Below are 13,235 nucleotides of genomic sequence, written 5' to 3' on the forward strand. Positions count from 1 at the left end.
AAATGCTCCAAGTGTATAAAAAACATATATCAAGAAGTTCCTACATTTGTGTACCATAGACCTAAATCTCTTAACCATCTGGGATGAGGCAAATTAATTTCAAATGATACCACTGATCCAATCGCAGATTGATGCAAGGATAAATGTTGCCTACTGTTCAAGCATATGCCCGCAACCAGATTGTTCAGAAGTTTAACAAAACTAGTTTTAATATCAAGCAAGGACAAATTGTTTTTTCGAAATATAATCAATCCCATGACATGCAATATCTGTGCCACTCTATATGTTGGATAAAATCATTGATTTCAGAAAACAAATGAACTGCAATAGACACATTCACAGCAAAATCAGTGAGATACAAGTCAAATGGTCACTCGCTAACCTGTTGTGGACTGATATAAAACACATTTGTAATGAATTAAACTGGATACTAAATATGAAAACTCTTGGGAATCTCACCAAAGGATCAGCTGTTTTGACTGACACTTACACATGAAACTATTAGAGTAATCATGCTGCAAACTAATGATGTCAAGGTGCCCATTCATTACCATTTTACTGGTGGGCACAGAGTTTATAACAGTAATTAGAAATTGTTAAAATTAATTTAAATTGTAACAGTGATTTTTATAATATATTTGTCAATTAAATCGTATTAATTGATGTATTAATTGTACGATAACTATCTCTTGGTTAAATGTTATCTTGAATTTCAGTCTGCAGCTTACACAGCTGTATCACCAGTCACAAGGCTATGAGATGTAATTCTTGATTACTCCTATAATTGTACGTTTGTATGCAAACATTGTTAGCAGGCATTACATTAAGCTCACTGGAAGAATTAAATCTAAAGCATAAAGTAAACTATTTATTTAATTATTAGCCTTCTGTGCATCAGGTTCTCAATTTTCAGTATGGCCCAGTTCATGTAGTTTGTCATACCTTGTTTATATACCTAACTAGCGAACTACAGGACACTGAACCCACGCAATTTTAATTTCCATTTCCAGGAGGCCTTCAGTGATGCTAAAAAAACTATCTAAAATGATAGGTTAATTAAATAAGACACTAAATACTTATTTGATAATTTAATTATTAAGAAGAAATAAAATTTAACTTGATCCTATTGGCACATTCTTCATCCACAGTAATATATTTCAAAGAATTTGTTTAGGTGATGCCACTGTATACTGTTGTTTATTTGCATCATTGATATGGGTAGATAGTTATACTGATTTTTGTTCCATCTCCAAAACATTAATAATAATAATAATAATAATAATAGTAATTATTATTATTATTATTTCAAACCTTCTGTAACATAAATCATTCATTTTTATTCCTTTTTACTCCACACTTCCCATGTAGTAAATTTATGGCAAAGGCTGCCTTGAACTGTCTTACATAAGCATGATACTTAAATTTCCAATTAGACAGACATCACTACTTGAATGTAATCATTGGATTTTACTATATTTGGTTTTGTAGTCATTTAGAAAAGATTAAAGACATTAATGGATTATGGTTAGACTAGTAAAGAGCTTAACCAGCAAAAAACATTAATATGAAGGCTAAATATGCTTTCGCTTTATGCAGGGACAGTATGAATTGCAACAGTTTATTGTAAAAGAATCATTGTGAAGAGATGATGTGCATATGCTATATAGAAAAGGCAAATTTGTTATGTAGTCATCATTAGTGTCAATTTGCATGTTAAAAAGGGGGTCTATGAAAATCCTCATAATTTGAAGTCGACGCTCATGATTAAATTGTGCTGATCCCTTAATCTATCTTCAGGCTATTAGATAACCTCTCTGTTATGTCATGTGCATTGATGAGAAATGTATACATTGTACATTGCCATAGTTGAACATAGTCACCTAAGTAGTCAGAAACCACAGTCCCCTCCACCAGTCATATATAGGTCTGTATATTCTGCATTATTAATAGACATGAGTGACCCTAAGGTGGCACACCATATTGTCATAAATCCCCATAATAAGCAAGAGATATTCTGATATAGTATGCCACAGTTTCATAAGTTAGCCCCATAATAAACATGGGGCACTCTGAGGTGGCACACCATTTTTTTTGTAACTGAGCCCCATAATAAACATGAAGTACTCTGAGGTGGCACACCATATTTTTGTAACTGAGCCCCATAATAAACATGAAGTACTCTGAGGTGGCACACCATATTTTTGTAACTGGATATGTATTGGATTTAGACGTTAGTTTATGTTTGTTAGGATTCTCCTTTGAATCGTCATGTCTTGTAGTTTTTGGGGGAAGGGGTATATTTTGTCAAGCACATGAAGCTTTGGCAGTTGAAAATCTTAGTGATATAGCTATTGGTTACGCAGATGTAACAGTAGTTCCTTTGGAAAACTCCTGATATATTTCCTTAAAATATGTATAGTTAAAAACAATCAACCAGTGGGCATTATAATGCTCATTTTAAATATCAGGACAACAATCAGAATGTTTCATGAATTACTTGACTTTTCTGATAAACTCCAAGAATAAATATACTTCACATCTCTATATATAGGTAAATTATGGCTGCCATAAAACAAATTTTTAATGCTTTTTGGATTGAATGTTTCTAAAAAGCAGATGGTTGGCTTGTCTGAACTGTCGTCAGATAAATATGTTATAATCCAGCAGAGATCGTCATCATAACTCAGTTGTTGTTATGTGGCATATCAGTACAAATTGAATTTTTCTGTCATCAAAAGGTTGGATACTGAAGATCTTTACATCCGTTACCAGTATTTGACACAAGACTTAAAACTTTTATATGTTTTGTCATATAATGATTATGTGTTGTCTTTTATTTGGTCTTGCAGGTACAAAGAGACTAAAGAGATCATTAGATATTGATCAGCCTGAACCTGTACCCAGAATAATCCAAACAGATCAGCAAGGTACATGTATGGACAGGGTATCTGATACAGTTAACTAATGTTGCTATATGACCTAATACAGAAGACAAGAAATAAACACATTTTTAGACAATTTAATACTAAAGTGCAAAAAAATGCTATACACCACTCCCTCGATAACTCGCACCCTGATAACTCACAAACCCGATTATAACGCGGTGTTAAGCGTGGATCCCATTATTAAAACCTGAAAATACCTAAAAAATATATCCCTATTTGTTGAACTTGAAGAAAATCGCGATCAAACTTGGTAACGGAAACTTTGATGTATCGCTTGTTTTATCATTGAAAACGGTAGATAGGACCTCGAAATTTAATCAACACTATGAAATATCAAATTTAAAAATAACACAATTTTTTACATTTTCTTTCCAAACGACATTCCTAGTACACCGCAATTAACCATATGTGAGGAAATTTCGATCATTGTAAATGTCACAACAAGTGGAGGCAGTACTTTAATAAATAAATACAAATTAAATAATTTATTTATCAATTGAAATTTGAGTTCTAGTTCCATCTTTTAGTTCCTTTTAAGTGTAATTGTCATAAGTACAATGATTCCTCTTGTAAATAAACATAAAATGCATCAATCTACCGTAACAGCTATGTCCGTGAGTGTTTCTCTGAGAACCTAATTAAGTGCCAACCGTGTTTTGATAACTGACTTGCGGAAGTATTTGTTGTATTGTTGCAATGAATTAAAAGCTGGCCTCCTTCATATCATCATGTTAATTATGTCTTTTAAATTTAAAAGAGGAGGTGGAATAAAAGAAAAGTTAAAAGATGCAAAAATCGGACTAACTTAAAATCTAGCGGCCTCGGTCATATGTCGGGTGAACTCACTTCATTTGATCAACCGAACACTGTACTAAACGTTATTGTGTATGTAACAGAAACTAACTTAAATTAACCGACTCTTTCATAAATGTGATCAAAGATAACAAGGCAGCAAAGCGAAAACAATACTTTGTAAAATAAAGAGCTTGATTTCACAGATACGGACCATTGTGGGCAAGTGAGTTTCAGAGAATTCTTGAACTGGCATTTAGAGATATCCTCAGGGATGATAAGAAATTTCATTATTACTTCCCAATGAAATCACGACATTAACAATGTACTAATTGAGCAATAAAAAAATGAGTTTCGACGTAGACAGGTCATGAAATAAATGTCGTGTGTTTTTGATTGTTGTTGTTGTTCTAGAGAAGCTACTGGCAGGCTTTCCCACCTATCCACACTAGCCGAGCATTGGACTCGAACCCACGCAGAAAGAGGTGAGATGGCTGTGATCCAGAACGGTGAGTGCTTTAGACCACTCGGCCACTTGGGGCCCCTGCGTGTTTTTGAAGGAAGAAAAAGGAAACTTGTTTGGTGGTGTATCAACAGTTAGTCTAGTTCCCAAATTATGAACTACCGATTTGGCAAGATACTATTAAATACCACTATGGGAACCAGACTCATCAAGAGTACACCAATATGTTGCGTACACGTGATGGTTGTTCAAACCAGTTGGAACGATCTTTCATATGTTGGATATTTTGAGAAAACAAAATGTTATTTAAACAGAATAACGAACAACTTCATTAGAAAAATTATTATCGACGTGATTGTAAAATAAAGATTCAGTCATTAAACAGCCCAGTTCCCTAACGCCGCCCCCCCTCCTTTACGGTTTTCTCAATGTCAAAGCGATTTTCTCAATTTTTGGAGGTAACTCACGCCTCGTTTATAGTGCGGTCTATGTTTGTGAACCCCGTTGTGCTCAAGTTATCGATGGAGAGGTGTACTAACAACATTTCCAATGCATGTATGAATTTTGTTTCACAAGCTAGTTATTCAATTAAACAATGTCAAACCAACGTAGGAGTCTTGTCAACAATGTTATCTCTACTGGTCATGATAGAGTAAAAGAGTGTAATGGATGGTCTTGTTGTCTCTCATCCGATGACTCTGTTATACTATTTATTTATTCATCAGTACAAATTTGTTTTCACTACTCTTAAAGTAATTAAAGGTTTGACATGAAACTAAACATACATTTTTATTCTGTAGTCTTCTTGGTCTTAAAATAAAACTGAACATCTGGAAAATCTAGTTATCATTGGTCCCCCTGAATGGATGGTCTTATCAATATGTGGTTTGCACTAAAGGACTACCTTTTGATATCTAATAGCTTCTAATAAAATGGTTTGATCTGATGTTCACTACGTTTTCATCTGAAGACTTCTTATGTTTGGTTTGTCCTAAATGGAAATCTTGTCAACCTGAGATAAAATATGGCTACCACAGTGGTCATCTTGACAATCTTGTTATTGTATTGCTATGGGGTTCATACCAGAAAGATATCTTATGATGTATAGTTAGTCCAGAGTGAAAATTGTACTCATCTGCTGTCAAATGTAAGCACTTACAGTGGCCATCTTTGAAGATTTTTTATCACTGTGCATCCTGAATGGATACTTACCATAAATTGTTATGGTGTTAAGTTGGTTCGATCAGTGCTATTCAGAAAATTCAGTAAACCTGCCACAGTGCCCACGTTCAACGTCTTGCCATCACCATTTCCTCTGAATGAATGATTATATCAGCTTGAAGGTTTAATGAAAGACTTCTAATGATATCTAGTTGCTTTTAAATAAAAATGAAGCCAATCTGACTTCTGGTGTGATTGCCACAATGACCATCCAAAAATATTTGCTAACACTGCTTCTCCAAGTAGGATGGTCAGGTCGACATTGTGCTTTCACAAAAAGAGGCTTTTATTATGTTTAGTTGTTACTAAATATAAATGGTAGCAGTCTAATGTCAAACATGTCCACCCCAGCTTCCATCTTGAAAATCTTGTTCTTGTTGTTTTTCCCTCTAAAATGGAAAGTCATATCAGCATGGAATTTTCACCAAAAGACTTCTAATATTGCCTTGAGAGTTCTACATGAAAATGGTATCCAAATTACATCCAATATGTCCAACACTGCAGATAATTTGAAACTTGTATTATTGCTTAAAAGTATGAGAATTAGTTTCATTATTCCAATGCTAAAAGATGAAATGGTCTTATTTTGAAAATTGTGTTCTTCTTTTTCCTCTCAAAAATGGAATGTCATATCCACATAATTTTTCCACCAAAAAACATCTTATCTTGCCTAGTTAAATTAGTGTGAAAATGGTACTCATTAAGGATCCAATATGTCCACCACAGCAGCTACTTTTAAACTGTTATTATTGCTGAAAAACATTAAAAATGGTTTCAGCACTCCACAGCTAAAATTAAGAAATGATCTTGTCTTGAATTCATGGAAGTTATTTTCAACCAGTTTAGCATCAGTCTCGTCAAGATATTATTATTCTCTCTGTGTGATGTATCTATCACTGTGTTCAATTGTCTGTAAACATGTTCATTTATGAGGTAGATATATTGCAGGCATTTACCAGTATTTCAATTAAACTTTGATAAGTTGTTGAGGAGATATACAGATACCTTAAAATACCTTATATACATTATATTTTTCACATTCTGTATTTTATCTGATGGGAACAATGTGATGCATTCAATAATATATTAATTAGGAGCAATGTATTAAATGGTACTAGTGTAAGTTGTATAAACAAACTGAGAGTGCATACCTTCATTTGTTGTCTATGCATTGCATCAGTGGGACCGATGGGGGAGTATTTTCTTTAGCTCTTGACCAGATTGCCTTAAAAATGTTTCCTAATTATCTGTATCTAGTAATTACATTTTGGCTTGGGTCCTTAACTATCTGTATCTAGTAATTACATTCTGGTTTGGGTCCTTAATTATCTGTACCTAGTAAATACATTTTGGCTTGGGTCCCTAATTATCTGTATCCAGTAAATACATTTTGGCTTGGGTACTTAATTATCTGTATCTAGTAATTACATTTTGGCTTGGGTCTGAAATTATCTGTATCTAGTAATTGCATTTTGGCTTGGGTCCTTAATTATCTGTATGTAGTAATTATATTTTTGCTTGGGTCCTTAATCGCATCTTGTATTGTATATTTTAGGTGCAGATGGAGGTACAGCCAAGGATAGGGTCATGAAAGAAAATGAAGTAAGCAGATTTTGAAATTTTACTTACAAATTATTCTCACAGTTCAAAAGAAATTCCTTGCTTTCACAATTGAGATTAGATTCCAGCTATTTGTTTATGTTGTAGGATCTTTTGACAATGATTTCCATTTTGACACGGCAGTCCATTTATCTGGCCAAGTGTATCAGCTTTTATCAAATACATTTTATGAAAATCTGATGTTTTGAAGCTTGTTTGAGCAGGATACATATACCAGTATGAATTTACTGCTACATTTTGTGAAAAATCAGGTTTAATTTATATTAAAATTGAGCTAAAATAGTTTTTACTGTATGGATTTCATCAACTACTACACAACGTTCCCATCGAGTGAGGAATATTCAATACATGAACTACGATTGTGTATTACATTAATCACAAAAGAATCAGGAATTCACCATGAATACAATGAACATAAGCAGTAAAATGAAAAGCAAAAACAAAAAACCAGCGCAAATATGGGTTTTTGTTGCTGTTAAGAATGAAGTAATAAATGTTGTTATGTGCATATCATAATAATTATTTGTACCTCATAAATGGTACTTCTGGTCTCTAAAAACGGAAACCTCTTCATTTGACATGTCCAAACTTGAAAACATGTAAAATGCACTTGACACAGTACCCCCAAGTCTGAAAAGAGATGAAATGTTTGCTTAAATTATAATAAAGGTGGTAAATATGCTTTTCTAAAAATGGTGATTTAATACAGATTTCACTCTTACTGTGTTCTAGCATTGATTTAATATAGATTGAACTTTAAAAGGGTCTAACATAAATTTAATGCAGATTGCCCTTTAAAATGGGCTAACATTGATTAAGTACAGAATGCCTTTTAATATGGTCTAGTAGGTTTTAGTACAAATTGTACTTCAAGTGGTCTTGCATTGGTTTAAGACAGATTACCCTTTAATCTGTTATATTATTAATCAATGCAGATTTTCCTTTCAAAAGTGACCAGCACTGATTTAATATAGACTACCATTTAATAATGGGCTAGCATTGAATTAATACAATTCCCCTTTAAAAGGGATTAGGATTTATTTACTACAGATTGTGCTTTCACAATGCGGGGCCATGGATCTAGCAGTAAATGGTGAGGGGAGCTACTAGAGATTATCGGCAAGGAGGAGAATTTTGAGTATTTCAGTATAGCTTCCAAGTTTCCAAGATGGTTTTCATAAAATATATTTTATATATTTTATGAAGTAATTTCTGGTGGATGTTGTTTTCTTATAAACTGTAGGGGATTTTTTTAATGAGCTCTTTATCATAGCAGTGCAATTTCCAAAGGGAGGGGGAAATGTGTGTATTTAAGTGACATAGACTATGACAATATGGGACATGAGTTATGTGAAGTGGATATCTATGATGTCTTTGAAGTGGAACTGTCTCAGATTTATTACACAGGTGTACTGTTATTGGTGTATGTTTATTTTTTTAATACTGTATATGACTGTTTGACTTAAAACATTATTAAATTGAACTGTTTTGATTTTATTAACAGTCATTTAATTACTCGTGTACTGATTATGTAGACCTACCATAATCTAAATATATATATATATATATATATATATATATATATATATATATATATATATATATATATATATATATATATATGTGTATGTATAAGCTTCAATAAGGTAGACGTTTCTTTTATGCAAAAATACACATTTATTAGAAGGTTTTCTATTAGAATAGATGCAGTACTTTTACCCAAAACAATGTTTGATTAAATGGTTTTGTATCACATCGAAATACAAAGTTGATTTAGAATTTTTGTACATATATGTGTGTGTGTTTGTGTGTGATAAAAAGGTCATTGGATTAGACAAAGTGTAAAGACTAACTTTATACAGAAATAAGAACATATTTCCCACATACAAAGATCACCTGGCTATGATGATAGCTTTATGTACCACCTCCATTAACTCACATGAATGTTATATACAGGTTCAACAATTCTACTTCCGTATTTCTCCGTCAATACAGTTTTGCGTGCATATTTCTACTATATAACAGTTATACTTCTATAATTTTCCTTGTCATGTTTAACGTCAGTAAATATACCTTATTTTAACAATTATCTTTTAATCATTCAATGTTTCATGTGCTGATGAGACATATCCAAGGTACAATATGAAAATAATATAAAGAAGATAAAACAACCTTTACTGATATATCACTCCTTCACAAAAAATTTATCTGCACCTATTTTAAAAATTATTTCAGAATTGTCCTTTAATTTGTCTTAAGCATGTGTAACATATCTCTATTATAAAAAAGTTTTTTAAATAATGTTTTGTTGGAAGTATGAATGATTTTGTTTGCTTTACTAGAGTTAGACAGTTTTTCATAAGTATATTGTAAATTCTACTTTCAGATTCAGGCAAAGAGGAAGCATAGTCGGCTCTGCCTTACACTGCATGGGCGTATTTCAGAAGACTCATTTAAAAACATAAAACAAATGGCACAAGTTTATCTTGACCGGGTCACAGTGGAAAAAGCCAAAGACATGCGTGAATTGTGGTTTTGTCTTGAAGAAAAAGGAGTAATTAGTGTGGGAAAGTATGATACATTGATTGAGATCATGAAAGATGCTGAGGTAGGAATAGTGATAGATGCTATCCAACAGACAGCCAAGGATATTGAAGAGATCATGCAAAGCCGTATTCCATGTTAAGAGCTGAGTGAAACATCCAGCATGGATGCTCACACTTCAGACCAAGAAAGTATCCATCCTAGTCCAGGTAGTACATTTTCATCTATAATATGCGCCAAACTCCAAACACTTTATCCAGAATAGACCTAGATCCGATGTAATGTGTTGTACTGCAGACCTGCCAACTCTTACGATTTTGCCATAAGTCTTACGGAAAGTGCCCTTAAAATACAGACTTACGGCATACTAGCAAAAACTATGGAAAAATGCTCGTTGCCAAAAAATCCGGATATATGGTTCATCCATGTTTTATTTGGATCTGGGTTTCGTCTTAGAATTAGTAAAATTAGTCAGGTAACCAGACTAATTGAACAGCAGGACCACAGATGCTTTAAACTGCACATATATGTTCATGTAAAGCATCTGCATGATCAAACTGTTAATTATATAATTTTTTTAAATGGCGTCTAGAAAGCGGAGCTTTATCTGGAGCTTTTATTGGAATTTGTTTAATATTACACATCCATGTTTAAGTCGAAAAGGAAAAAAGCTTATTGAAAAGTGTTAAAAATTAACACTGAAGAATAAAAAGGATTATTCAGATTCTTGTGAATAAAAGCTGGAAAGGACACAATTACGTTTATTGGACATCACGTGCCAAGTTGAGTATATCTTGTGGCGGGAGATATAATTGTCATCGTCATGTGAAATGGAAAAAGAATTTCCAAGAATTATGTCCAGTTGAGAGATAGCAACAAGTAATTGAGCTGCATAGGGTGTAGAGCTAGAATTTGTGCAACTGTAACTTTTCAGTTGAACATAATGTTTATTCTCGATGCATCAAAATTTTAATTACGTTTTCCAGCTTTACAATAGGAGTTATTGATATTTTGTTACACCCTTACTGAAAACTGGTAAATCTTATGGATAAAAATCAACTGCCTAACTGAGATTGACTCGTCAGGGTTGGCAGGTGTGGTAGTGGTGTAATATAGTGTATCCTGTTCACTTTCTAGAGTGTAGATCTAGAACTGCTGTCACATGTTGTACTGGTATATTCTAGTATATTCTGTTCACTTTCTACAGTATAGATCTAGAACTGTCACATGTTGTACTGATAAATTATTGTATATTCTGTTCACTTTCTACAGTATAGATCTAGAACTGCTGTCACATGTTGTACTGGTATATTATTGTATATACTGTTCACTTTCTACAGTATAGATCTAGAACTGTCACATGTTGTACTGATAAATTATTGTATATACTGTCCACTTCCTACCCTGAAGATCTAGAACTGCTGTCACATGTTGTACTGGTATATTATTGTATATTCTGTTCACTTTCTACATTATAGATCTAGAACTGCTGTCCCATATTGTACTGGTATATTTTAGTATATATTGTTCACTTTCTAGAGTGTAGATCTAGAACTGCTGTCACATGTTGTACTGGTATATTACAGTGCAGACAATTATCTTCAGTCAGAATTGTGGCAGATCAAGTTGTAGATTTATAGTGCAAACCTAGACCTGATTTTCAATGTACTGGCAAATCAAAGGCTATGTCAGTCACCTACTACAGTGTATGTTTACCTATATCAGCTGTTACACACTGTGCTAGTAGACTGACGTACCGTATTTACCGCATATGTTGGGACACCATATTTGTTGGAACACCATAAATTAATTTTAAAAGTATTTTTTTGTGCACTGTATGTTCTGGGACACTTTGTTTTTTTCGAGTCGTAAGTTGTGGGACACCTTTTAAATCATTCGAAAATTACATGTCAGAAATTGCAATCCAACTGAAATTTTATTTTTTAAATATAAAACTGTACTTGAGATAAAACTTTAATCCACTGCAGCATCATCTCATCAACACAACCCTTCTCCTGCACATGTATGGTCTATTATTTTGGTACATGAATACCTTTTTAACTTTCTCATACTGTGAAAAATTGTTGGAGGCAACACACCACCTGAAGTGGAAACTGCAAGAACAAAAGGAAGATTTTTTTAAAAGATCTGCGCTAGTCTTGCTAATTTTCACACTTTTGATGCCCATCTTATCGTCAGTCCATCCGGTAATGCGATCAAAGTACACCAGAGTTTCATCCATGTTAATGATCATATTGTTGGTGAAATGATCTGTTTCTCTTCTGGCCATCACGAATTCATCACGTGATTTTATTTTCTCCAAATCTTCTGGATGATGCTTGGTCATCGATGTTCGCGCACGAAGCACTATATTGTGCAACTTTAAAAACTGTTCCATTGTTTAACTTTATTGTCAAACTTTTTGTGAATACTGTTGAAAAGGAACCAAAGTTAGCTTCCATATCTTGGCCGTCTTTGTATATTCAAAGCTAAAAAAATAAATCGGCACACTTAAAAGAATCCAGTAGTCGGCATCTGAGGTCAGCTTGCTTTGCAATACAATAACCTTTTTATTGATATAATTTTTAAAAAATTGGCTTCTGAGTCCAAAGTCAGCTTTCAACGTCTGCTTGCTTTGTAATAAAAATAACCTTTGTCTTTGATGTCCTGTCGGCAAGTTCAAAGAAGTTTACTGCTGGCTGCCAGTTGTGTTTATTTACCACCAGGGCTTATATGTGGTTGGCATCTTTATTAATAATTAATACAAAGTTGCACAGATGTCTGCGGGTAAATATTAATGATACTTATGTAACACGCGCTGGCGAAAAGATTGTCACTTGCACTCAAGTGAATGTGTTTTAAAATAATGATTTTTATTTGCGAGATACTGGCATACAGTATAGTTCTCTTTTGGCCTTAACAAATTCATCACATGATTTTATTTTCTCCAAATATTCTGGGTGATGCTAGGTCATCGACATGTGCACAAAGCACTATATTGTGTCACTTTAACATTTGTTCCATTGTTTCAATTTATTTTCAAAATTCCCGTGAATACAGTTGAAAAGGAACCCAAGTATGCTTCCATATGTCGGCCGTCTTTGTATATTCAAAAAAAAATTAAATAAAATCGGTTCACTTCACAGAATCCATAGTCAACTTCCGATGTCGGCTTGCTTTGCAATAAAATAACTTTTGTATTGATATCCTTTAAAAAATAAAGTAAAGTAACCGGGGTCGGCTTCTGAGATCGCCTGCTTTGTAATAAAAATAACCTTTTGTCTTTGATGTCCTGTTGGTAGGTTCAAAGGAGTTAACTGCTTGCTGCCAGTCATGTTTATTCACCACCAGGGCTTATACGTGCTTGGTATAGTAAGGATAATTATGTAACCCTAGCTGGTGAAAAGACTGTCACTTGCACTCAAGTGAATGTGTTTTCAAATGTTGATTTTTTTTGCGAGATATTGTCATACAGTAGACCTGGATATAATTCAATCTTGATTATTTTGCACCCAACACCGTGTCATGTGTGAATGGCATCTTCAAGATATCAGTTGACTATTTCCCTCTTGTATACGATTTTGTTGGCTCCAGTTTTCAGTCGGATAACATGTTCAAACCTTTGAGCACAACCACACACAATTGTTTCT

The 13,235-nt window shown here is 33.5% G+C and overlaps 1 protein-coding gene across 1 annotated transcript in view; it reads left to right on the forward strand.

Annotated features, from left to right (window-relative positions):
• The window catches only part of LOC149784727 (uncharacterized), a 120,282-nt gene extending 110,507 nt beyond the window's left edge, over positions 1-9,775 (forward strand). The window contains exons 21-23 of the mRNA XM_089933039.1: positions 2,850-2,927; positions 6,977-7,023; positions 9,428-9,775. Of these exons, the coding sequence (XP_089789165.1) occupies positions 2,850-2,927; positions 6,977-7,023; positions 9,428-9,727 (425 nt within the window). The 3' untranslated portion in view covers positions 9,728-9,775. The remainder of the gene's footprint in view (positions 1-2,849; positions 2,928-6,976; positions 7,024-9,427) is intronic.
• The last annotated feature ends 3,460 nt before the right edge of the window (positions 9,776-13,235 follow it).

This window comes from Sinohyriopsis cumingii, chromosome 14 (genome assembly GCF_028554795.1).
Source record: "Sinohyriopsis cumingii isolate HCF-2022 chromosome 14, ASM2855479v2, whole genome shotgun sequence".
Lineage (NCBI taxonomy): Eukaryota > Metazoa > Mollusca > Bivalvia > Unionida > Unionidae > Sinohyriopsis > Sinohyriopsis cumingii.